Below are 27936 nucleotides of genomic sequence, written 5' to 3' on the forward strand. Positions count from 1 at the left end.
TGCAATATCCATGTGGAACATTTGATTCCTTAATCAGTATAAATTAATTTAATGTTTATGAAAACCCCTCCCCACTGTGTTACACCACTTTAGTAATTAAAGACATGAAGGCACAGAGTCTTGGAATAATACAGCATGGAAACAGGCCCTTTGGCCCAAACTGGTCCATGCTGACCATGGTGGCCACTCATCTAGTTCCAGTTGCCTGCATTTGGTCCATTCCCCTCTAAACCCTTCCCATCCATGTACCTATCCAAATGCTTTTTAAATGTTGTTATTGTACCTGCCTCAACCACTTTCTCTGGCAGCCCGTTCCATAGACGCACCACTCTCTGCGTGAAGAAATTGCCCCTCAGATCCTTCTTAAATATATCCCCTCTCACCTTAAACCTACGCCCTCCAGTTTTCAATTCCCCATTCCTGGGAGAAAGACTATATGCATTCATCCTATCTATGCCCCTCATGATTGTATACACCTCAATAAGGTCCCCCTCATTCTCCTATGTTCCAAGGAATAAAGTCCGATTTTGGCCAACCTCTCCCTATAACTCAGGCCTACTAGTCCTGACAACATCCTCATAAATTTTCTTTGCACATTTTCCAACGTAACTATGTCTTTCCTATAACAGGGTGACCAAAACTGCACACAATACTCCAAGCGCGGCCTCAGCAAAGCCTTATACAACTGTAACATAGCGTCCCAACTCCTCTTCTCAATGCCTCAACCAATGAAGGCCAGCAAGCTAAATGCCTTCTTCACCACCCTGTCCACCTGTGATGCTACTTTAAAGGAACTACGTACTTGTACTTCTATATCCCTATGCTCCACAACACTCCTCAGGACCTTACCATTTACTGTATAAGTCCGACCTTGGTTTGACTTTCCAAAGTGCAACACTTCACACTTATCTGTATTGAATTGCATTTGCCAATCCTCAGCCCACTTCCCCATCTGATCAAGATCCCTCTGTAATTTTTGATAACCTTCCTCGCTATCGACAATACCTCCTAATTTTGTATCATCTGAAAACTTACTAAACATCTCTTGTACATTCACATTCAGATAATTTATGTAAATAACAAACAACAAAGGTCCCAGCACTGGCCTCTGTGGCAAACCAATAGTCACAGGCCTCTTGTCCGAGAAACAACCTTCAACCATCACCCTCTGCTTCCTACCATCGAGCCAATTTCGAATCCAATTAGCTAGCTTTCCCTGGATCCCATGTGACCTAATCTTTATGACTAGCCTGCCATGCAGGACCTTGTCAAAGGTCATACTAAAGTTCATATACATACAACATTCCCTGCCCTACCCTCATCTATCGTCTTGGTTACTTCTTTGAAAAACTCTAAAAGATTCATCAGACATGACTTCCCTCACACAAATCCATGCTGACTATCCCTAATCAGACCTTGACAATCCAAATGTTGGTTGATCCTGTCCCTCAGTATCCTCTCCAATAACTTGCCTACCACTGATATCAGGCTCACTGGCCTGTAGTTCCCTGGCTTGTCTTTGCTACCTTTCTTAAACAATGGAACAACATTAGCCACCTTCCATTCTTCTGGAACTTCACCAGCGGCTAAAGGTGAAGCAAAAATCTCTGCAAGGGCCTCTGCAATTTCTTCCCTAACCTCCCACAACATCTGAGTATGGACTTGATCAGGTGCAGGGGATTTATCCACCTTAATGCCCTTTAAGACTGCAAATACCTCCTCTCTGGTAATGTGTATGCAGTCCAAAACATCTCCACTTGTTTCCCTTATTTCCTTAGCTTCCATCATTCTCTCCTCAGTAAACACTGAGGAGAAATATTTATTAAAAATCTCCCCCATCTCCTGTGGCTGCACACATAGACGTCCATGCTGATCTTCAAGGGGACCTATTCTCTCCCTAGCCACCCTTTTACTCTTAATATAGTTGTAGAACCTCTTAGGATTATCTTTAACCATATCTGCCAGATCCATCCCATACCCTCTTTTTGCTCTTTTGATTTCCCTCTTGAGTGTGCTCCTACACTTTTTGCGGTCATCTAGGGATTCACTTGAGCCCGATAGCTTAAATCTAATTGATGCCTTCTTCTTTTTCCTGACTACAGCCTCAATATCCCTTGTCAGCCTGGGATCCCTAAACCTGCCAGCTTTTCCCTTCACCCTAACAGGGACATACTGTCCCTGGACTCTTGATATCACACTTTTAAAAGCCTTCCTTTTGCCAATCGTTCTCCCATTTTAAGTTTTTTAATACTCGACTTAAATGTCAAAGTTAAAACAACAAAGCTGAGGTTATGCCTGCAGTAACACGTTCGAATAGAAAACATAACTAAACTAAACAGAAATTCTGTCTGTGTGTGAGGAATGCATGCTCCTTGCCTGTTGTCATGCTGCAGTGCTTTAGGTAATACTGCCTGAATTTTAACAACATTCTTTCTTCATGCCCTAGCTTGTTAGAAACATGCTAGAAGAAAAACAGTAGCTTCAATAAAGAAAGGTTTGCTCAATAAGTAAGCTGCACAGTGTGTAGAAGTACACGTTCAACCATCCTCCTGGTTTTATCGATGAGACCACTCACTCATTACCACTTCTGTTGACCTAGCCCTGTGTTGTTGTTGAAGGTGAGATCTCATTTTCTTCTGAAGTTGTTTTCAGTTTGTATTTGTTCAATGAAATAGATTGATCTCTGCCTGCCATGAGGCTTCACAGTTAGACTGATGTGAGCAGCTTGCTTTTTGAGGTTCTCTAGGTTTCAAATACCAAGCATACTTTTATAAACATTTTTAGAAAGTAGTGGTATTAATTACATTATATTTTTCTTTCTCTCATCTCCTCTCCCGTACCACTTCAATGACTTATTAAAATTAAAGACAAAAATCAGTAGAAAGAGATGTTTGAGCGTTGCTTTGAGCCACAAAAACTACATATATTTTTCAGATTATATGTGAGGCAGCTCACACATATGTTTCCTGAATAGTCTGAGATGTTATCTGAGATTGGTTGAATAAATTTGCATATTAACTCCATTACAACACTCAGGACCTTGTTGATGAACAAATCTATCATTTCTCATCCCCATTACTGTGTGCAAATTTGCTTGTATTAATCCACAGCTAATTCTGTTTCTTATTCTGTAGGTAGTATTGAATGCATCACATCACAACATTCAGACTATCAATACTTTTTAGGCAAATCAAAAGTCAAGTAAAGCTAGACAATTTTGGAAACATTTAGTAGGTCAAGCAATAACTGTGGGGGGGAACAGGTAAGTCTCTCCATCTTAACCACTCCTTCCCCCAATCGACCCACCTCATGACAAGTGAGAATAAGTTAAAAGGTCTAATGCCAGGAATATGACTTCAATCTGCCACCCACAATAGGTCATCTGAAAGTTACATTGTGGAGAGGCAGGATGCTTATTAACATATTCAAATTTGATTTGGCACAACAGGAAGCTAGATTGGAATTTAACTGCTGTTTCCAGGTTTCCCATGAGTTGAGAAACTTAGCAATGAAACTGAGAGGGAACTTTTGTCTCCCACAGCCCCTGATTGAAGCATGCAGCCTCTCTCAGCGCTGCTCGCCACCTTCTCTCAGAGTCCCAGTTGACATCACACCTCCCCAGCTCTGAGGTTTTTTAACTCACGCACGGGTCATCACTGTCTGGCCAACATTTGCTCCATGTTCCTAACTGCCTTTGAGAAGGTGGTGGCGAGCTGCCTTCTTGAACTACTGCAGTCCATTTGCTGTAGGTTGATCCACAATGTGTCTGATACTGGAGGGCATAAGTTTAAGGTGAGGACCAAGTGAGTTAGAGGACATTTTGAGAAAAAATATTGACTCAGGAGCTGATGGAACATGCTGCCTGAGAGGGTGGTGGAGGCAGGTGCTCTCACAACATTTAAGGAGTACCTAGACAAGTACTTAAAATATCACGGCATAGAAGGCTATGGACCACGTGCAGGTAAATCGAATTAGCACTGTGCTCTTGATAGCATCCTTTGACATTCAATGGTGTTACCATCACTGAATCCCCCACTATTAACATCCTGGAGGTTATCATTGACCAGAAACCCAACTGGACTTACCACATAAACACATTGGCCACAAGAGCAGGTCTGAGGCTAGAGACTGATGAAAGGCGTAAACCTGAAACGTCAACTTTTCTGCCGTCTGATGCAGCCTGGCCTGCTGTGTTCCTCCACCTCCACACTGTGTTGACTCTGATTCTAGCATCTGCAGTTCTTGCCTTCTCCCAGAGGCGAGAAATACTGCAGCAGATAACTCACCTCCGGACTCCTCAAAGCCTGTCCACCATCTACAAAGCACAAGTCAGGAGTGTGATGGAATACTCCCCACTTGCCTGGATGAATGCAGCTCCACCAACACTCAAGAAGCTTGACACCATCCAGGACAAAGCAGCCCGCTTGATTGGCACTGCATCCACAAGCATCCGCTCACTCCACTACCAACGCTCAGTAGCAGCAGTGTGTACTATCTACAAGATGCACTGCAGAAATTCATCAAAGATCCTCAGACAGCACCTTCCAAACCCATAACCGTTTCCATCTAGAAGGACAAGGGCAGCAGATATATGGGAACACCACCACCTCCAAGTTCCCCTCCAAGCCACTCACCATCCTGACTTGCAAACATTTTGCTGTTCCTTCACTATAACTGGGTGAAAATCCTGGAATTCCCTCCCTAATGACTTTATGGGTCACCTCACAGCAGGTGGATTGCAGTAGTTCAAGAAGGCAGCTTGCCACCACCTTCCCAAGGGCACCTAGGGACGAGAAATAAATGCTGGCTCAGCCGGCGACACCCACATCCCACAAATGAATATATATAAAAAAACTCTCTCTCTGCATTATGTCAGAGTGACTATTGTCTGACCTCTCCCCTCCAACAATGAAATTCAGCCCTCAATGAAGTACATTTGATGATTTCACATGACTTTGGAGTCATGGTCATCACTGTAATTGTGCTAAATATAAATATATCTGTGGGGCAATCTTATATGGAGCTGAATGACATGAACTGTAGCCAGAAATCTATAGAATTGTGTGAAAAGTCAGGCAAAGCTTTCTCGATGTCAGAAGCAACTCAATGACTTTTGAAACAGACTTCCGGGCGTGAAGCTGAGATTCCGACAAGGGAGCAACAAGATGCACATCAGGGACATTATTGTTTGTTAACAGCCTAATTAATAGTGAGTCTCACCTCCTGAATGTACAGTTCCTGTTCTAAGACTACTATTCTTCTAAGGAAACTACACATCAACATGATAGTCAGCGTGGTTAACCTGGCAACTCCACCTTGCCACTTGCTCCTTCAGACCATCACCTTGGACGCCCAGCAATAACATTTGTGGGCACACTCCAGTGAACTAGCCACATAGGCTAGTTCACACTAACCCACATCATAGGCATGTGACTCCTGCCAGCCTCTCAGGGCTATCATGGCACTTATTCAATCCATCTACAGGAAGCTTCTGTGCTTGACAGTTGCACTTCAGGATGCACTGGCAGCTCCCATTGAGAGGCTGCGGTAAGGACACTATGCACATAGGGATAGGCACCCAGCTCATGGATTGGAGCAGGCTGTGTCTCAGGGTTCCTCACTCGCTCATTCTCTTAATGTTCAATCATTTAGCACCTACCTGCATGCTCACAGCACCACCCCTTGCCCGCATCTCAGTGCAATCACAGAGTCAGGCATTTTGTCTTGCTGGTCAGCAGTTCCCAGTCAAAGGGCAAACACTTTGCTCTTCAACATATTTCATTGTCAATCTCAATTCTGTATGGTGTTCAAGAAGCTCATGTGGCAAACAGACTGCATGGGCAGCAAGCAAAGCCTTAGGGGAGTGGTTCGCAGTGAAGTTCATGAAAGTACCTGTCAATGATGGGATCTCAGCACGTTAAGTTATTGACAACCTCTCAGATTAGTCAAGGGACCTGGCATAGTCAGGTGTCCGTCTGGTCAGGGTGAAATCAGACCATGGGTCCACACCTCTACAGTTCAGGAAGTGAGTCACAGACAGCCCTGTGGATTCTTAGAGGCTGGTCTTGCGATTAGAGCTGACACAGTCAGTGGGATCTATAGGCATCAGGTCAGGGGTCTGGACACTTCTCATTAATGACTGACAAGGTATTGGCCATAGTCGGTCATTGTGTCCATCCAATTATGGCAGGGGTAAGGGGCAATGAGGGGAAGATCAAGGGAACCAGTGCTGCCAGATTGAGACTGAGGTAACCTATTCATGGACATTTCGAGGTTTTGGAGTTTTCAGGCTGGTAGGGAGAGGCGGAGCCAACTGTGCATGTAAGGAAGGAAATGGTAAAGCATGGATGAGGAGCAGAAGGAGGTTCATCGATGGTAAGGATCACCTTGGATTGTTGGGGAGACAGTGTATGAGCCACGACCGCCTCATACGCTGTGAGGGAAAGTGGGCAGCTACAGGCTCATATGGACAAGTTGGGTATGGACCCGAGGAATTGTGAAGCCTATGGGGTTTCTTGGAATGGCTACCAGAAAATGGATTTTCTTACTCAGGACCTCACTGACACATAAAAGTAGAGCCTGGGAATTATTTTTCGAGAAGTGCTTGCTGTTGCCTTCCGTCACCCTAGATATTGCAACTATGTGATGGGAAAGAAAATGGCTGCAACCTCACTCAGAGTGGGAGGAGCAAATGCCTCGACCAATGAGGGAGGTCCTAGGTGGTGTACAGCATACAGAGAGGAGGCTGCAAGATCCAACAAAGTGAAGTCCATAAGACCGTAAGAAATAGGAATAGGAGTAAACCGTACAGCCCCTAAGCCTGCTATGCCTTTCAATAGGATCATGGCTGATCTGAACTCCTTATATCCACTTTCCTGCCCTTTTCTGATAACCCACTTTCAGATCAAGAATCTATCCATCTCAGCCTTAAATATACACAAGGACCCTGCCCTGGCAGCTCTCTGTAGTAAGGAGTTCCAAAAACTCTCAACCCTCTGAGAGAAGAAATTTCTCCGCATCTCATTTTTAAAATCAAGGGGTGCCAACACTCCACATTGACCCATTCCCTGTGAGGATACACACCTATGAGTCTCCAATCCCTGGCAACTGTTATAGACTTCATGACACTAAACACTGTTGTTAGTAATGGCCGTGTACCTAGTTATCAGAGACCTTTCTAAATCATAGAATCCCTACAGTGTGGAAACAGGCCATTCAACCCATCGAGTCCACACCGACCCTCTGAAGTGCATCCCACCCAGACCCACGCCCTGCCCTATCCCTGCATTTCACACTATGGGCAATTTATCATGGCCAATCCGCCTAGCCTGCACATCTTTGGACTGTGGGAGGAAACCAGAACACCCGGAGGAAACCCACGCAGACACGGGGAGAACGTGCAAACTCCACACAGGCAATCACCCGAGGCTGGAATCGAACCCGGGTCCCTGCTGCAAGTCCTGGGGAAGTGGACTTCCATACTCTTCACTACCCCAGCCACCAGCACCTCCAGGTCCTTGGCATCAATTTCCCTTTGTCTGCCATGTCTGGGGAAAAGGTGACATACCAGGGAGGGCAGCTTCAGAATGCCAGTGCTCATCCCAGTGAGCAACAGTCCTTGAAAGATGACATAAGGGATGCCAGTAGTTTCAAGGAGATCTGATGAGAGGTGAGTTCTTCTGGCTGTGGGACTGTGGGAGGAAACCAGAGCAACTGGAGGAAACCCACGCAGACACGAGGAGAATGTGCAAACTCCACACAGACAGTCACCCGAGGATGGAATCGAACGCGGCTCCCTTCTGGCTATAGTGAGATAGTAAAATTGGACTAGCATCAGATAAGGGGTATTAAGATTAATGATCGGCTATGATCATATTGAATGGCAGTTGGATGGCCTACTCCTGCTCCTATCTTCTTTGTTTCTATATAAGAGGAATGTCTGGTATGTAGTTAACTAAATGAAGTTGGGATGATGAGGTGAAAAATTATACTAGGCTTCACAGAGAGAAACCTTCCATGAAACCTGACAAAATTGACACTTAGCCAAAACATCAAATGATTTAGCCCAGTGTTTAAATAGCATGCTTATAGTATAATCAGATTTTGAGTTTGAGGTGGCATCACGTAACAGGAACAAAATTGAATGTATTATAAACTTAACTTGAACTCTAGATTGCAATCTTGAACTCAATAACACATATCTTTTCTGATGAAGGGTCTAGGCCCGAAGCGTCAGCCTCTCTGCTCCTATGATGCTGCTTGGCCTGCTGTGTTCATCCAGCCCTGCACCTTGTTGTCTCCAGATGATTTTAAATGCCTGCTTATCATTAAAAGATTTAACAGCCTGATTGATATGAGACATTTTCCAATCCCATAATAATAAAACTGGGAAATATTCAGTCTAAGATAACAAGGTGTAGAGCTGGATGAACACAGCAGGCCAAGCAGCATCAGAGGAGCAGGAAGGCTGACGTTTCGGGCCTAGACCCTTCTTCAGAAAAATATTCAGTCTAGTTGGCAGGTGAAGAAATCGCCAGTCGCAAAATCAGGAAGCACTCTGAAGCAATAAAAAAAAGCTCAGCAGTGTACAGTGAAAATCCCTTCCATCATTTCTGGTTGCAAAATCGGCAACAATACATAATGAAATTTACTTGTGGGAGGGATATATCATTTCTATTGCATTTGTTAAAGGGAGCTATCATTGTTGCACCAGGGCATATGCACCATTCCGATAAGGATGGCACTAAAAATAGTATTATGGCTTGAAATATATTGGCTAAATGATTATTAGATCTTGTGTTGCTGCACATACCAAGATCTCATAGCAATAAATCTTATTTTCTAAATCATTTTACTTTATGCCATTTTGATTTCCTTCTATTTTATCTTGCTTTAAAGTATATGATGCTTGAAACTGGAAGTGACCCCTTTGGAGAGCAAGGGATACACGTAATAACAGCTCAATAGAAGGTCTTGCTGTTCTGATTTGCAGGAGCTTGTTTAATTAACTGAAATTATACATTTAAGCATCTTCAGCATTCCATAACTCATCTTTTTAGCAGGGAATTCCCAGATCAGTTTCTGGTCAATGCTCAGTTAGCTGATCCCAGCCAGAGCAACAGATTGGGAACTAATTAACATCAGCATCCCTAGTTTAGAAAGAGGAGAATTTAGTCAGGATTTCCTCTATTGATCACTGTCCTCAATTCATACTGGAGTGTGTTGTCATACTGGACAAAATTGTAATCAAACTCTGCAATCATTTGTCTATGGGTAAATAACCTTGTCACAGTCAGGGTTCAAATGAAAAATGACTGATTTGACAAGGTAACTGAGGAGCTGTTTTATTCCCTGTGGAACTACTGCCCAGAAAAAATTCAACACCTTTAAGAGAAAAAGCAAAAAAGTTTGAATTTGCTGTTTAGTTTACACAGATTGGTGTTTATTTTTGATACAAAGAAACTAAAACCATGTAACATCCAAACAGGGTTTTTAACATCATATATTGATTCTTGTCTTAATTTCTTCTTTTGTTCTTCTACAGATGGAGCTCGGAGGAGCTAATGCCAATGACGACATAGATGCCATGTTCAGCAATCTCCTAGGAGAGATGGATCTGCTGACGCAGGTCAGTTGTGTTCTCAAATGAGCAGCCTGTAGCAAGCTAATGGCCAACCTCAATTAACAACAAAGCTGATTAGTGGGGCATTAAGATTCCACCAGGAGGGAAAATGCTTTTTCAGGATGTTTTCATTCTGCTTTGAAAGTGAAAGCATTGCAGCCCACACACACTAACTACAAGTTAGCCCCACCATCCACAGTTCTTTTGGTTCTTATTTAGTAAAGAGATGCCTTTTTGATTGATCACTTTTTGCATTGGATAGGACAAAAAGCTGGACAATTTAGAAGTTACTTTTGCTACATTGACATCAGATGCATGTAACATTTACGTAGTAATTTCTTTTTAACAAATAATTCAGATGATTTTACATATTCAATTCTAACATGCCACTTAATGCATCTATTTATTCTAATTCCATTTTCCAGCATTTGGCCCATAACCTTGTATGCAATGGCATTTCAAGTGCTCACCCAGACATTACTTCAAAGTCTTGAAGGTCCCTACCTGTACCATTCTTTTAGGTGCTGAGATCCAAATACCCACCACCCTCTTACCTTAAAACTGCAACCTCAAGGTATTAACCCTTCTCCTCAGATTCCCTGTCAGCCTCCTCTGCTCTAAGGAAAACAATCTCAGCCTCTCTAGTCTCTCTTCATAGCTGAATCATTCCAGTCCAAGCGACCTCTGAGAAAATCGCCTTTGCACTCTCCCTAGTGCACTCACATCCTTCCTCAGTGTGGCACTGAATACTCCAGCTAAGGCCTAACTATCATCATATACAGCTCCATCATAACTTCCTTTGTTCATGTATCCAATATTATTCTTTGATTTTCTGTGCACCAGACTGAGGGGCCATTTTCTGAGTGCCCACCACCAGCAAACAGCCTTTACAATGCAAAAGCAAACTTTAAAAGTTCATTGTCAGGGTGGAGCTGTTGATAGCAAGCCATTTATTGTCCATCCTTAGATGCCCTTCAGATGGTTGTAGCATGCTTCTTCTTAAACCTCTGCAGCCCACATACAAAAGTGTTTCCTCAGTATGTTAGGGAGGGAATTCAAGGGCAAAATGTAGTGGCTTTCTTATTTCAAAAATATTCAAAAATATTTCAAAAATCATTTATAAATACATACAAGTCCCCTAAATCATATCTGTACAGTCTTTGCAGAAAAAATGAGAATTTTGACATTTCTCACAGTTTCTCTACAGTTGCAAGGAACAAAGACATTTTCTACTTATGCAGGAAACTATTTATATTCGTTTGGAGACACTAAGAGGGACTGATAACTGAATGGACCCCTGTTAAACTTTCATAGAAAAACCCGAGATGGCGGTCTTTCTCCCCCACACCTTGGAAGCAGCTACTCCAAGCTTTAGTGTGTTCCTCAGCACGTAGTCCTGGATGTTGGAATGTGCCAGGCTGCAACACTTGGTCGAGGTCACATCTATGCACTGGAAGGCCAATAGGTTTCTGTCAGACCAAAGAGTATCTTTTACCGAGTTGATGGTCCTCCAGGCACAGTCGATGTTTGTTCCAACGTGTGTTCTGGGAACAGACCGTAGAGCACAGAGTCCTGCGACACAGAGCTGCTTGGGATGAACCACTTCATCACTCTCCAGACTTCCTTTGCAAAGGCACATTCCAGAAGGAGATGAGTGACAGTCTCCTCATCAGCACAGCCGCTTCGAGGGGAGCGTGCGGTGGCTCACAGAGTGCAGGCTTATATGAAGGATCTGACAGGATCTGTTCTCTCCACCAGCCAAGCGACATCTTGGTGCTTGTTGGAAAGGTCTAGCACTGAGCCATTTTGTCAAATGATTTTGACAGTCTCTCAGGGAATCATGCAATAGGATCCATCTTCCAGTTTTCCCGCAGGGTCTTGAGGACCACTTCCTGATGGACTTATGGTGAAAGGTCGAAGGACAGGTGTAAGCATTTCCCCTCAGGAGGCTGATGGAGCTGTCCTACCCCCCCAGAGGCATTGTACCTCGCGGTGCTGAGGGAGCCATCTTGTTACCGCTCTCAGGGCCATAGCCCCTATCTAGCGTCGCAGGGTGGAGACAAAGCCAGGAAGGTCTGGTTTCATGTCATGCTCCGAATCAAGCAGAGCTGGTGTTGCCCTCCTGGATCAGATCGTCACTTTTCCTGGTTTCCCAGAGCTGTGCTGTGCTTTGTTCCTCGTGGTTCCTGACATCAGTAGGTGGGGTTTCACCAGGCCCCTCGCGATGTCCAGCTTTTCCAGGTCGGGGATGGGTGCTCATCTCTTCCCATCTCTTGGAGCTTTACCTCTTCTTCTGTTTATGGCCTCCTCCTGCACATCTTCTTTGAAGAGGAGTTGCTGGTGTGTCCTTCGTACAGCTGTCCCTTTCCACTCTGCTGCTAGCCTGTGCTGATCCTGTGTGACCTAAGGGGTTTCCTTTTGTGGTTATTCTTTGCTACATGCCACACACCCTCCTGTTTGTTCACTGTCTCCTCCCCCATTGACTCTGTATTCTCAGGTGGAGGTTCAATTGGTTTATCACTCTCTGGGGCGACCCTTTGAACTATCCCTTTTCTCAGTTGTCTCTTTCAAGGGTGGCATCTTTTGGGGTCTACTGCTTGGGTTGCCACTTGTGGTCATTTTACTCCAACCAGCAAACAAACCAAATGCATTTCTTACGTCTATATTTACATGTAATTGAGGTGCTGGATGGAGGGGGCCCGATAACTGAACAGACACCCATTGTACTTCAGCAGAAAGACTTTAGATCTTGGGTCTTTCCCCACTGGGCATTGGCAGCAGTTGCCCCAAGCTTTAGTGCATCCCTCAGCACATAGCTCTGGACCTTGGAAGGTACCAGTTTGCAACACTTGGTTGGGATCAACTCCTTGCTCTGGAAGACCGACAAGTTTCGGGCAGACCAATGAGCATCTTTCACCATGTTGATGGCCCTCCAGGTGCAGTTGAAGTTTGTCTCAGTGTGCACCCCCGACAGCAGACCGTAGAGCACAGAGTCCTGCATCATGGAGCTTCTCAGGATGAGCCTCAACAAAAACCACTGCATCTTTCTCCAGACTTCCTTTGCAGACAGAAAATATCCACTGCTTGGAACTCACAGCAATCCAGGGGAATCTCTTCATGATGGAGCTCCAAACAACTGGTTCTCCTTCCTGCACTTTCTTCATAGTCACTCTGACTGTGTTCTGGATACCCTGGCCTGGGGCTCAGGCACTTGCAGTGGTCATAGCTCTGGTTGGTTGTACTCTGAATTGGTGTTAGGCTGATGCCAGCCTAAAGATCCACAGATAGCAGCAGAGCTCAAACAACAATCCTCCAACGCCCAATCACGATCTTGAAATCCTCTGATGACTCACAACTCGGAACCTCCATTTGGTCTGAAGGAAAAGGCCGAGGGGTGATGAGTGGGAATGATGCAATTGCTATTCTGTCTAAATTGAGGTAGTGCATTCCTGGATAGACGCGTGGAGGTGCTGATGTTCCCATTCTCTCCTTCTTCAAGATTATGGTGGGTTAGTTCCCTGATAAACAAAAAGGACAAAACTGTTTATTTCTTTAAAAACTATTAAAGCTTCTGGAAGTACTGTACAACAAAAGGAAAAAAAAAGCAGCAGTTTTCTATTGGGGAAGTGTAAAGATCCAGCCAGGAATGAGATCACTCTGTCAGCTATCAATCCACTGATTGGGCAGTGAAAGATTATCTCTTCAATGTGGAACATGCTACAATCGCTGTGGTAATTCAGTCCAGTGGCACTGTTAAAGGGAAAGGGTAGAGGCACGGACACCTGAGAGTTTCAGACTGCGTCAGTAACTAAGTATACATCCACCAACTAACTACCACCAGACGTTTAAACAGTTCATTGCACTCTGCTGCCTTTGCACTTTCCCAGTTGAGTGCATCAGGGTTTTTCAACACTTCATTGCACCATCTGTTTAAAGTGGCCCTGAGTGAAATGTGACTGGTCTCAGTGGAATTTCAAACAGATGAACAGTAAACTGTTGAAGAGCTCCAATGTGGTATCCCAGCTGTTGACTTCATTCTCTTTTACAGCATTTCAAGAACCTCAAGAGTTGGAAATTTAAATACATTATTCCAAATACCCAGAAGAAACCAAGAAATTAATCTAAATATGGTTTACAGTTCAAGCAAAATGATCTACAAATTGAGATGTAGTTTGTGTTTCGTTTCTAATTTCATTACTGAGGGTGATAACATGTTCAGCAGCAATTATTTTAATTCTAATACTGTTTGATCAAACTTTCATGATTTCAGCAAGTCAAGCTGCAATCCAGTGCTTAATATCATTCAGGTTCATCTAATGTAGAGCTATATTAACACTGTAGACTGCTGCCTGGCTAAGAGGCTTACTCACTGCAGTTTCCCCTACCTGTCATCTCCCGCCACACCCCACAACCCCACCCCCACCACCACTGTTTCATTCCCCACCCTCTCCCCCCACCACCTCAGTCCCTCCAATCTCCTGGGAGAAAGTACAACAGCAGCAGCACGAAGAGAACTTGCAAGAGGGCTGTCCAGTGCTGGCTTCTGTGAGACCTTGTGTTCCAGCTTAAACAGGCAGAATCCTCATTCAAATACTTATACTGAGGTTCTATTCAAGGATGGTAACAGCTTTGTCATGGACTGAATGGCAAAGATTAGTCCATGCTTTTCCCACCTACAGGGCCCTGTCACAGAGTGATTCAATGCCAATCCTTAAAGAATGCTAAAAAAAAAGTAGTTTCTTTAATACAGATATAACACAGTGTGGAGCTGGAGGAACACAGCAGGCCAGGCAGCATTAGAGGAGCAGGAAAGTTGATGTTTCAGGTCAGGACCCTTCTTTGGAAATGCTGGCTGGCCTGCTGTGTTCCTCCAGCTCCACACTTTGTTATCTCTGACTCCAGCATCTATAGTTCTTGCTATTTCTAGGTTCTTTAATACATTACTTTCTTAGGGGTCAGGGACAAGCAGAAATGCTTCCTTTGACCTCACAAACTTCTCAAGTCCACTTGCAGCCCCTTAAAAGACACTTCCACCGAGCCTCAATTGTCTCCCTCCACTCCAGATCCAGAGCTTGATGTAAGGGCCATCCTTCTGCTATTGGTGAACTTTCTGGTGGTGCCCCCTCAGTACTGGCAGCTTCCCAGTCTCATGCTATCACCCAAGACATATCGAGTCTCTGATTACTGCCATCAGGTGTGCGGCACAAGTACGATGCCCACTGCCTGCCCGCACATCACATCCAACCAGAACCCATGCTGAGAAAAGTGCCATTAAATCAGAAATAGTCTGTAATTGCAAGCTAGCCCTGAACTTGTGAGTATGATTGGCAAAATCCCACATCACAAGTTCGACAGTGGAAAACTGAATCTATTCATAATTCTCTTGTTCACTCTCTTAGGAAATAGAAATGGCAGGTTTTCTAAAATCAGGTAATATTTCCTGCACCCCAAAAGCTGTTCTAATGTAGAAAAACAGATGTTCAAATTTTAACCATTTTCTCGCTATTCCAAAATCTGTAATGCTTTTCACCCTGTTTAGCATTTACTTGTATCCTGGGATTTAAAAGTGTTGAATGTTTCACTCTTCAAATTTTCTTACAGAGTTTAGGTGTGGATACTATCCCACCCTCAACTACAACGTCCAATCAGGATTCAGAGTTGAAACTCTCAATTGGTTTTGCGGATGTAAATGGTAAGATCATTTTTCCGTGATGCATGAAGTATAATCTGTAGTAAAGGTTTATATTAAATGTGGATGTAACTAAGTAAGCCTTTAAATGAAAACTTTGATTTAACTTATTTTCTTATTCATTTTTAACTTCCATTATCTAGCTTTTAAATTTCAGTCTACTCCAGCCAACTCCAAATTCACCCCTATGTAATTACCCTCATTTTAAGTTTAGTGCATTGATTTCAATCTAGGTTTCTTGCTCTCAAACTGAATGTTACATTCAACTGTGTTATGGTCACTGTTCCCTAGAGAATCTTTCACTCTGAGATAATTTACTAAACCAACCTCATTACACATTGCGAGGTCCAAAATAGCTTTAGCTCTGGTAGAATCCACGACATATTGTTCTAGGAATCTGCTTCAAATATATTCTATTAATTCTTCCTCATGGCTACTTTTGCCAATTAACAAAAAAAATGGGGAAGCATATAGAAGTGAAAGGAAACAGACTCAGAGGAAGAGGAAGAGAAATACAGAAATGAGAAGTTTTCAATTAAACAAAATAGAAACATGAACAAAAGGAATTTTGCGAGAGTCATGCAGAGAGAAAGTTAAATAGAAGGCACACAAAGGCCTAAGGATATGAATAAAGAAGAAAGATAATTAACCCTCAAAAGAATGAATTTGATTTGGCTGGGATGTGAAAGCATGAAAATTCTAAACCAGGATCCCAGCCTCATCAATCCAATTTTCTTCCAGTTTTAGTGAAAGTGTTGGGACAAGGAAAGGCAGAATTTAACTCTGTGAACTCTGTATGCTCATTAAGGTGTAGATCAAGCCCAGAATTCAAAATACTGCTCTAAATAGGTTCTAATCATGAACTTTATATAGGCATACCGTAACTTGCACCTTTGCATTCCAGCTTCCTTGAAATGCAAGCTAACATTCCATTGGCCTTAGCTTTGTAATAATCCATTAGTTTATTATTTATAATTTATAACTTATAGACCCTAAATCTCCCTGCTCCATAGTTCTCACCATTAAGGAAATATTGCAATCTATCCTTCTTCAGTCCATAGTTAATGATCATACTTTTCCCCATACTGAAGTCAATTTGCCAGTTTTGACCACTCACTTCAGAAATCAGAGGACATTTGCAATCTTTTGTTCCCATTCACAATTCTCGCCATGTCACCTAACTTGATATCATCAGCAAGCCTTCATATGATACTTATAAATGACCACCCAACATTATTATATTTTTGAATGCAGCGATAGAAATGTGCCAAAACCAGTGTCTTGTTATTGAGTATTGTCTTTGACTAGAATATCAGCTCAGTTATTTTTAGATCTCAAGTAATGATGTGTATAAGATTGTGAAGTATGACACACATAGATGTTTTCCTATTTATTGTGAAATCACGTTTGCTTCAGAATTACATCTGGAGTGGCATACATCTATTGTCTGTTTTCAGACATTATCATTGCATCGTATCAGTTATATTTGACTATGATTCATGCTCATTTTCTATTTTGCTGAGAGGCTTAAATTAGCATTAGTGCCAGCAGTACTTGTCATGATTTTAGAGCCACCAACCAGCAATGACTCAAGCTGTAAGAACGGAATAAACACTTATGCTCCTCCTTGCTGAAGAGTACTTTTGGAAAATAAATTCACTTCACTTGCCAGCTGCTTCAGAATATTGAGCTGAGCAGGCCCTACACTGCTTTGCAGATCCATATTCCTAAAGAGACCTAAAACCACTGTGAGCCTTTCATCTACATGCCTACCCTTTATCACAGCAAAGCAAATGAAAGAGTTATGGAAAACAGAAAGCAACCTTTGGAGAAGTGATAAGCACAAGCAAGTTGTCGCATTTTTCTGTTTTCCACCAAGTCTTGAACCTTCTGATTTGAGTTTGTGCTGGAAGCATGTATTCAGTTTTGTACCCCAAAGTGAGTTACAACAAATTTCACTGCCAAAGTTTCAGTTTTGTGTTGTGGCCCATTTGGAATTATTCTTCAAATAGAATTACACAGTGTGCCAGGACATCCCCAACCGTCCCAGACCAGATGGTGAAAGATAACCAGGAGTAGGTGAAGGAAGACCTCAAGGGGCTCTCAATTAGGCCCAGAGGACCCATGAAGAAGGTAACACCTCTTTCCTGCCACCAGTCCCCACAATGAAAGCTACAAGGCTGGTCAATAGGCATAGGCCTCTCTCTCTACACGTTAAATTCCAGAGGTGGTGGAGACAAGGCTATTGTTTGGCCATGTAAGAGCCCAAATTGCTACATGCAGAGATAGCCCAACACTGGGCCATTACTGGTAATATTGCAGCAGGGGCAGTGGGGAACAGGTGGATTGTAGGCACAGAACATGTGGCATTTCATTGGCCGCCCTCATACAAGCACATCTCTGGGAATTCTGTAACTCTCACAGCTGAGGCAAAGGCCATTCAGCCTTCAGTTGTGCCTGTGCTGGCTCTTTGTAAGAAATGACAGAATTAATTCCACTCCCCATCAGCATTCATTTCACACAGAACCCTTCCATCTGGTAGACAGAGGAGACCTTCAAGGCTGGGTTCAAACCAAGGTACAGGAGGTGAGTAGAGAATAAACCAATCCTGCATTCCATTCTGCTGGCCAGATTTGCTTTTTGATAAAAGAATCTTATAAGTTTGCAGTTACTTTGCTCTTTATAGTACCATTGAATTTTAGTTTTGCCAATTCATTCTGCTAGAGTCTCTCAATGCACTGGAAGACACCGACTTGGATGCCTTAATGGCAGACCTAATGCAGGACATCAGTCAGACAGAGCAAGTCTGCAATGCAAGAGCCATGACAGCTACATCTCAAGCTACCCCAGCTTCAAATTTTTGGAGTTCCAATGCAATGCCACATTATTCAGCGATTCCCTCAGCGTCACAGAGAGGATATGCAGAGCAACCAAGCCTAGATCTCCCACCACCTCCACCTGACATGGTTCCACCACCCAGTTCAGCTTCTGTGTCACTTCCACCACCACCACCTCTGGAACCACCAGAACCATTGACAGAGGTAAGAGTTCCTTTTTCCAAGAAAAAAATAACCCTTTGAAAATACATCGCAAAATGCTAAGGCTTGCTGTCTACCCTGATAATGAAGAAACAATCTTGGAGGGAGTTCTGTACCTACAAAGCTGTAGTTCAGCACAAATCAATATCTTCAAGAGTTGAGGAGGGAAAAGAAGAAGGAACTGGGTGAGGAAATTATATAATTAGAAAGAAGTATGAAGTTGCATTTCTTGTGATTAAGGACACATGGAGTTTTGCTGACTATAGTAACATTTATATTTGTGTTAGTTGTTGAAAACAAACTTCCTGTATTAATGCCCTGAAAAGCCTTTGGAGTTACAGTAAAACAAGTGTTTGATTACTTAAAACAAAGATTTACAGTGTCAATTATAATAGTTAATTCTATGCCCCATGTTAGTGATTATGCAAAGAAGCTTAAAAAGATTGCATTGCCATGGTGAAAAGCTCGGCAAGATATTTACCTCTTTGGAAAACAGAAGGGGCCCATCTGATGGCTGAAATGGCTCAAGGCTGAACACCACATTTTAGAGAGGAAAGATCTTGCAGAGGAATTAGAGAAGATTTTCAAGGATGAGCCCAGAGATGAAAGACTGCAGTTATGTAAATGTTAGGAATCTGGTACTGTTCTCCTTAGTGAAGTTAAAGACAGATGTATAAGAACTGTTCAAAATCATAAAGGATTGTTCTATAGTAAGTGAGAAGAAATCATTTCCAGTGACAGGACTGTTTGTAATCAAAGAACTCAAATTTATGATATAGGAATTGACAAACGACCCAAGGGAAAAACAGATCAAGATCTGCAATGTACTGTTTGAAAGGAAGGTTGAAATTATTTAATAATAACCTCGATTAATTGTTTGAAAAGAAAACATTTGCAGGACTATGGGGTAAGATTGAGAGATTTGGTCTGAGCATATGTCTTTCAGAGAGCCAAGATAGGCATGATGGCCTGAATGACCTCCTTCTTGATGTATCAATTTATGGATTCCATAAAATAAAGTCAAACCACATTAACACTTATAAAATGAAACTGCATCCAGTACAATTCCAGCAACATACTGACAGGTGTTATTGACAGTTAGAAAGGAGACCACATGTGCAAAATTCCTATGTATCTTTTTCAGACTTAATAGTTACAACCGGAATTGTGGGAAAAGTACGTTGATATTTTATATTTTCTTTGTCATAGTAAGCTATATTGGCACATTGCAAATGTGGGAACAGTAGCACAGAGTTGATGTTACTGAATTAATAATCTAGAGCTTTGCACTTGTGCTCTGAAGATAGGGAAAATTGACTCCCTTTTAAAATGCTGTGGATTGACTCAACTGCTGAGATGGAATTTACTGCAGCTATCAAGATGTGAGCAGAGTTTTCAGAGGAGGTTGTTAGATGTAGATTGGCCTGAAGCCTCGTAAGTGAATTGGAAAGCAATAACCCAATCTTTCAATATTAACAGGTATTTAATAAAATCTGCATATGCAACTTGGTTCACAACTAATAAGTCTTTCCTTATGGCATTCCCTAACTGTGTACCAGGTTTCTGTCAAAATCTATCCATTAGTTTTTAAGATATATTGATTATTCTAAGATATATTGACAAACAGATTAACAGACTGACAAACAGTGGCAAAATCATTACCTCTGGCCACCTTCAACATAACGGGTAATAACAAAGATTTTCCCAATAATTCTTGTAGCAATCTGCAGGATAAAACTCCAAATGTCCTATTTATTCCCACTCTGCTTCCTGTCCATTGACCAACCCTTCATCAATGCTAATTTATCATTATTATATTAACCCAGTTCAATAAACTGTAATTTTTCCAGGGAGTGGAGAATGATGGAAAGAGATGGGAAGGCTGATGAAGGAGAGGACTCAGAGATGGTGGTGGGGGAGTAAAGTTTGGTGATCGAGAGGACCGGGAAGGCCTGGGGACTGGGTGAGAGGCCGGTCATTGAGAGGATGGGAGGAGAGGCTGGTGATTGAGAGGAACTGGAGGAGAGACCATTGAGAGGATGGGTGGAGAGGCTGGTGATTGAGAGGAATGTGGGTGAAGCTAGTGATTGAGACGACTGGGGAAATCCCTCTGTACCTGGGATCAGCTGAGTGAACCTTCTCTACACTGCCTCAAATGCCAGTATATCTTTCCTTAGATTAGGGGACCAAAAAATACATAGTATTCCAGCAGTGGTATGACTAGTGCCTTGTATAGTTTTAGCAATAGATCTCTATTGTTATATTCCATTCCTTTTGAAATAAAGGCCAACATCCCATTTGCCTTCCCTATTAACTGCTAAATGCCTGTGCTAACTGAGCAGATGTATGCATGAGGACTCCCAAATCCCACCATGTAGCAGTTTTCTGCCATCTTTCTCCATCTATGCATTTTCCAGGGATCTTTTTCATAAATCCTAAAAATTTTTCTGTTTCGCAGGAAGAACGAGAAGCCCGGGCAAAAGCTGACAAAATCAAACTCGCTTTGGAAAAGCTGAAAGAAGCAAAGGTTAAAAAGGTCAGTAGTTTACATACATGGTACTACAGTGATAATATTAGTAGACTCATAACTCAGAGGTCAGGGGGCCAAATCAGAACCTGCCAAATTTTGAAATTGAATTTTAAAGCTCTGTTAACTCATGGCAAAGACTCCACATTATTTCAGTGGGACTTCAAACTCTCAAGGTGAGAAGTTAACGTCCTGAGAGGCAGAGCAGCTAGGTCCCTCAGAGTGGAGGGGAGACACCTCTGGGTGCATTGAATGTGCCCTTTGTGCCAGCACACCCTCTGTGGGCCACAGAGCCACTGGCTCTGATGGGACCCTGGCCTGATGCTGGAAGGTAGTCTCCATGGAGACGGCAGATACTGTATGTGGTGAGGGGCCAACTTACTGTTGGCCAAATACTAGCTCCCCCTCAAAATTAATTTAATGTTTATACCCAGTGTGATTGGCTACCTGTACCACAGAGATTAATCCGGGTTCCCATTGGAAACTTTTCATACGAACACAAGAACAAGAGTAGGCGACTCAGCCCTTTAAACCTGCTCTGTCGTTCAATATGGTTATGGCTGATCTGATTTTAACTCCCACTCTACGTTCCTGCACATTCCTAGTCATGTGTCTATTAAAACCGAAAGTAGGTGGGATGATGCTATGATTTAGACCTTTGATATTTATCCTCCCTCCTGACCAAAAATCACTCATTTCTCATGGTTACAATATCCCCCGTGAGTGGAACATCATTCTGGATGATTTGCTGGATCTGGTAGGGGTTGGACTGAGAAAGAAAGGTGCAAGGTGTCTCTACTCCCTCATATCTGCGTAAACCTTGTGTCAATGCTATCTAATCATTCCTATCATCAACATTATTATTCATGGGTCTGCTGCGATTGATTATTTAAACTTAACTTGTTAACAGAGGCTGAAGAATGCCAATCAGTCCTTAAAAAGCATTAAACCTTCATTTCTCATATTACTTTAATGAGTAAAAATAAAACAAGGTAGTTAACAATGGAAAACATGCTAATTTAGTTTTCCCACTTATTTATTAATATCTAATTCTCTACTGAAAAGCAAAAAGTGTGATTTGCTTGTTGTTGCCATTGTCTGGGGGTTGTACACGTTGCCACAATGTGTGTAAGGAAATGGCTCGTTCCTCCTCAGACCATCTGGAGGAAATAAGGCACTTCCCCCAAGTAACAGCAAAGAACAGAACCAAAGGTCAACTTAACCTGACCGGCTGCCCTTGTGCACTTCCTGCTAACTTCCTCAAAAGCTTCACCAGCAGGAATCTTGGAACAGATGGCCTACCTGCCATTTCACATTGCATTCGATGAGAAGAAGTTTACTCTGATTAAGTACTGGGGAAACTAAAGCCATTCAAATGGCTATTCCCTGCCCCAGAATGGCCAGTTTGAATACAGGGAGCTGAGTAAATGGAGGGGAATTATATCAGGACAGTTCCCAGATGCATTTCCATTGCCAGCAAATTTTTCTATGGATTATGGAAATGAAGTTCAGCATTGGGTGGGGCGTTGCTAATTGAACCAACACTTATTACCCAACCCTAGTTGCCCTTGAGAAGGTAGTGAACTGTGTTGTTGAACTGATGCAGTCCATGTGCATGTTCCCAGACTATTGAGGAGGAGCAGTGAATTCAACTAATTAAGGACACAGTTAGGTCACAGTTTAGCCATCTATAAATATGCCATTGTTCTGCTACATGCAGGGAGGCTTCTTATTGTCAGCAGAGGCAGCTACCCCCACAAAGCTGGCCTCCCTCTGCAGACCAGGGAGCCATCAGTTCTAAAAGCTTTATATTCCAGTGATGTTACCACTATGCTACAATCCCCGTGAAATATGGAGAAATACTGGATTGTCAAGTGGAATCAGAAATACATTTACAAAGAACTTAAGTAAGATCCTGAGATAACAAGGTGTAGAGCTGGATGAACACAGCAGGCCAAGCAGCATCAGAGGAGCAGGAAAGCTGCTGTTTCAGGTCTGGATCCTTCTTCAGAAATGGGGAAGGGGAAGGGGATTCTGAAATAAATAGAGAGAGAGGGGGAGGCAGATGGAAGATGGATAAAGGAGCAGATAGGTGGAGAGGAGACGACAGGTCAAGGAGTCAGGGCTGGAGCCAGTAAAGGTGGGTGTAGGTGGGGAGTTAGGATGGGGGTTGGTCAGTCAAGGGAAGATCCTGTTATGATCCCCAAAGGTACAGATATCTTTTAGTCAGAGTTTTGAATTCCTGTGACCAACTCAAGGTGAGTACTTCACCTGATGAAGGAGCAGCACTCTGAAAGCTTGTGATTTCAAATAAACCTGTTGGACTATAACTTGGTGTCGTGTGACTTCCAACAGTGTCCATCCCAGTCCAACACCGGCATCTCCACATCATGATTACTTAGTAGGTAATTAACATACTAAACTGAAGAAAAGCTATTCTCACTTAACATAGCAAAATCCTCATACAACCTTTATACAATACACCACAATACAATGCTCTCTGCAGAATTGTTATCTTTACCAGAAACAGTCTAACTCTTCTTTCAGTTTCCAACAGGCCTGTTTGTCCCAGCTTCATTGAGTTGTAATGTCTAGTGTCTGTCAAAAGTTGCTTCCGTCAATCCTCTGAGAATCTGGGAACTGATGTCCAGCAAGGTGCACTCCAGCAATTCCTTCTTAATTTCCTACAGACCCCATCTCTTGAGCAGAGAATGAGCTCCCAACAGAATTCACTCATAAGGAACTGTCTTTTCACTTGATGTTCACAGCACCTGCTGCTTTCCCACCTTTCTCTCTCTCTCTCTCTCTCCCTTTCTCTACAGGACTCTTTCTCTTTGTTCAGGGTTTCTGAATCAGATTCTACTTCGTTGATTGGATTCTTGTCCATTAGTCAGGGAACTAGTGAGAAACTCCCATTAGTTCCACAGTTGAGACCTAATGGAATGAAAGGCCTTTTAGTCACTTCAGTGACCATAATCATGCTTTCCCCTCAATTGATATTCCTGAAGGTAGATGTCCTGTCAACCCGGAGCTTCCAGCTGATCGCAGCTGATCTCATATTTCCTGACACCAAATTTACTAATCTCAGATTTGCAATTAATAAATGATCAAGCATATATGCAAAGAAGAATTCTAAACTTGCTCATCCTTTGCATGCTAGTGTCTCCTAACTTTAATTCCAAAGGATCTTCCTCTAATGTTTGGATTATGTATCTTAGTCCTAGACTCTGCAAATGGCAGAAATAGTTTCTCTCTGTTTACTCTAGCAGTTTCCCTTCATATAGTATGAATCATAGAATCCCTATAGTGTGGAAACAGGCCATTTGACCCAACACGTCCATACCAACCCTCTGAAGAGCATCCTACCCAGACTCACTCCACCCACCCTGTCCCCGTAACCCCGCATTTCCCATGGTTAATCCACCTAACAAACACATCCCTGAACCCTACGGGCAATTTAGCATGGCCAATCCACTTAACCTGCACATCTTTGGAGTGTGGGAGGAAACCGGAGCACCCGGAGGAAACCCATGCAGACACAGGGAGAATGTGCAAACTCCACACAGACAGGCGCCGGAGGATGGGATTGAATCTGAGTCCCTGACACTGTGCAGCAGCAGTGCTGACCAATGAGCCGCCGTGCCAGCACTTTGATCAAAACATTATTTGGCATTCTAAATTACAAAGGAATTGTAACTAATTGTATTTTCGGTTATTCAAGCGTTCTATCATAATCCTTGCTTTTACCCATCAGCTGGTTGTTAAGGTCCTCATGAATGATAGCAGCAGTAAAACACTGATGGTCGATGAAAGACAGACTGTGAGAGAAGTTCTGGACAATTTATTTGAGAAGTCTCACTGTGACTGCAATGTGGATTGGTGCCTGTATGAAAAAAATCCAGAACTACAGATTGGTAAGATGTGCAATTTTATAAAACTTTATCCACAACACAAAGAGAGTTTGAAGCTATAATATAGTTTTTAAGCCTTTTAATGGTTTTTGCATGCAATCGCTAGAATGTTATGTATTTATAATGTTAATTTCTCAAGTTCTAGGGCAATTAATTTGTACTTAAACACCAACTATGCCACTCTCCTGACTGGGAACTGCTTCATAGAATCATCGAATCTCTACAGTGCAGAAGCAGGCCATTTGTCCCATTGAGTTGACACCAACCCTCCGAAGACCATTCCACCTAAACCCAAACTCCCGCATTTCCAATGGCTAATCCACCTAGACTACACATCCCTAGACACTATGGGCAATTTAGCTTGGCCAATCCATCTAGTCTGCATATCTTTGGACTGTGCGAGGAAACCGGAGCATCTGGAGGAAACCCACGCAAATATTAAGGTTTCTTTTACCTTTGAAAAGCTGCTTCATTTACTCCAGAGACCAAAATATTATGCTCAGATAATGCTCAGACAGATGTAGTTCTTATGAGCTTTTTGGAATCAAACACCAGTTGCTTGTTTATGCTGTTTCTTAGAATATCAGGCTATACCAGGACTCTGGACTTCTTCCTCAGAATGCATTAGATGAGATCAGACTGCTGTGAAATCAGTCCACAGATGGAACCAGCAGCTCCTCCTGATTGCAGTGAATCAAGAGCTACCTCAATCCCAGAACTTTTAAACTCATCACAAAACAATATTTTCCAATCTTCCTGACCTTCAGTGTTTTGTTAGATGCAGCTCTAAAATAATTCCAACACTACTCAAGAAGCTTGTCACTAACCAGGACAAAGCAGCCCATTTGATTGACACCACAAACATCCATTCCCTCCATCACCAATACTCAGTAGCAGCAGTGTATACCAACAAGATGCACCGCAGAAATTCACCAAGGCTGCTTAGACTGCACCTTCCAAACCCACGACCACTTCCAGCTAGAAGAACATGGCCAGCAGATATATGGGAACACCACCACCTGTAAGTTCCTTCCAAACCACTTACCATTCTGACATGGAACCATATCATGTTCCTTCCGTGTTGCTAAGTCAAAATTCTGGAACTCCCTTGCTCAAAGTATTGTGGCTGTTACTACACCTAATGAACTACAACACTTTAAGAAGGCAGCTCACCACCAACGTCTCAAGGAGAGTTAGGGATGGGCAATAAATGCTCGCCTAACCAGCAAAGCCCACATCCTCCCTGAATGAATAAGATAATCAAAGACCAATAGAGATGATATAGTGTGGAGCTGGAGGAACACAACAGGCCAGGCAGCACCAGAGGAGCAGGAAAGTTGACATTTCGGATCGGGACCCTTCTTCAGAAGAAGTTATCTCTGACTCCAGCATCAGCAGTTCTTACTATCTCTGATAAAAGACCATCATTTGGGTACCAGGTGATGGATCGATGTTAGGAAAGAGCAGAATAGCTGTTTGTTTCGAACCATTGATGGTACTAGTTTGCTCATGGTTGGTTATTCATTAAGATTGTTTTATGCAATATTACAGCTGTATAAGAATTGTGCACTTATTCTGTTACATTATTGATGGAGACCTGTTCATCTCTGGGCATTTCAGTGTTAAGGTTCACTGAAAATATATTCTGATGGATGGTGATGGCTTTGCATTTTGTCATTAATGTATTGAGTTGAGTATCCACCTATTTTGTGTTTACTTATTCAAGGAGATTGCTTTGTACACTGCTGTTCCTTATTTTCATCTGAATCTTCTCTGGTTTGTTAATCATGGAGATCACATAGGAAAGGATGTACTCATTTGGTGCTGATTTTGTTTATCTAACTGATAGCAAAGTCATTGTCACATTGGGGCTAAACAGCCTGATGATTTGTAATGGGTTTAGTATTGGGCTCAGACTGTCTTTACTGGCAAGTAGAGGAGACGGACTACTGGTTACTATAAGCCTGGTGCCAAGGATCCATGTCACAAGCTTCCCTCTGGCACTATGGACACCTTCACATCTGAGCTGCAATTATCCAAGGGCTGTTCAGCTTGAAGTTCAGGATATCCTAGAGCCAATGATCTCCTTGTCTGCAGTCTAGTCTGAGTCCTTGTCAAACAAAGTCATGAAGTGGGCAGTCAGTCACTCTGGCATTTACTCAGGTTGGAGACTTGCTCGCTGAGCCGGTGTGTTTGGTTGCAGATATTTCATCACCCTGCTAGGTAACATCGTCACTGCGCCTCTAGTGAGGCATTAGTGTCTGTCCCAATTGTTATTTATTTGCCTCAGTTTCCTGAAGTGGTTGGCATCACTTTCAGGTCTGTTTCTCAGTGGTTTGTAAATCGGGCCTAGTTCGACATGTTTGTAGATGGAGTTCCAGTTGGGATGCTAGGCCTCCAAGAATTTTCTGGTATGTCTCTGTTTGGCTTGTGCCAACTGGGACAACAGATCCATAATAGCACAAGCCAAACAGAGACATGCCAGGGAATTCCTGGAGGCCTGGCATTCCAACCGAAACTCCGTCAACAAGCACATTGAATTGGACCCGACATACAAACCACTGAGAAACAGAACTGGAAGTGATGCCAACCACCCCAGCAAACCGAGGCATATAAGTAACAAGTGGGACACCAGAGGTGCACTGACGATGTTACCTAGCAGGGTGGCAAAATGTCCGCAATTAAATGCACTGGCTCAGTAAGCAAGTCTACAACCTCATCCACAACCCGAGCTACAAATCTTCTCAAAAACTGGCATTTACTGCCACACACTCCTTGACTTGATCAAGCATGAGAATCAGCCTTTCAGAACTTCTACGGTCCTCTCTATGATCTACTGGTCACTGCATGGGTTCAATTATAATTATCCTCTGCTTTATGACATATCGCATGGAATGATGTCATTAACCACGGCGTAAGAGCGTAGATCTGTCCATTTATTGGCTTTTCATCTTTGAATGGTCATCTGGTGACTGAAGCTCCACATAAAAGAGCAGCTTCCTGTATACCATGCAATGATCCCCACTGTCCCTGGATGGGCATCATAGGTAATCCTCACTCTCAGTGAGTACAGAACCTTCCTGTTGTGATGGAGACTGTCGGTTCTGAGTTGGCTCCTTCAGAACCATAGAATCATACAGTACTGAATA

General features: G+C 42.8%; 1 protein-coding gene across 3 annotated transcripts in view; it reads left to right on the forward strand.

Annotated features, from left to right (window-relative positions):
* The window catches only part of LOC109925748 (amyloid beta (A4) precursor protein-binding, family B, member 1 interacting protein), a 120262-nt gene that overhangs the window by 23121 nt on the left and 69205 nt on the right, over window positions 1-27936 (forward strand). For 2 of the 3 annotated variants that reach the window (XM_048611654.1, XM_048611658.1), the window contains exons 2-6: window positions 9545-9628; window positions 15224-15314; window positions 18036-18352; window positions 20808-20885; window positions 24631-24790. In XM_048611654.1, coding sequence (XP_048467611.1) covers window positions 9545-9628; window positions 15224-15314; window positions 18036-18352; window positions 20808-20885; window positions 24631-24790 — 730 coding nt within the window. Of the gene's footprint in view, window positions 1-2449; window positions 2619-9544; window positions 9629-15223; window positions 15315-18035; window positions 18353-20807; window positions 20886-24630; window positions 24791-27936 lie in introns of those variants that run through there. The other variant, XM_048611665.1, reaches the window with a different exon arrangement.

The sequence above is a fragment of the Rhincodon typus genome, chromosome 2, assembly GCF_021869965.1.
Source record: "Rhincodon typus isolate 14 chromosome 2, sRhiTyp1.1, whole genome shotgun sequence".
NCBI lineage: Eukaryota > Metazoa > Chordata > Chondrichthyes > Orectolobiformes > Rhincodontidae > Rhincodon > Rhincodon typus.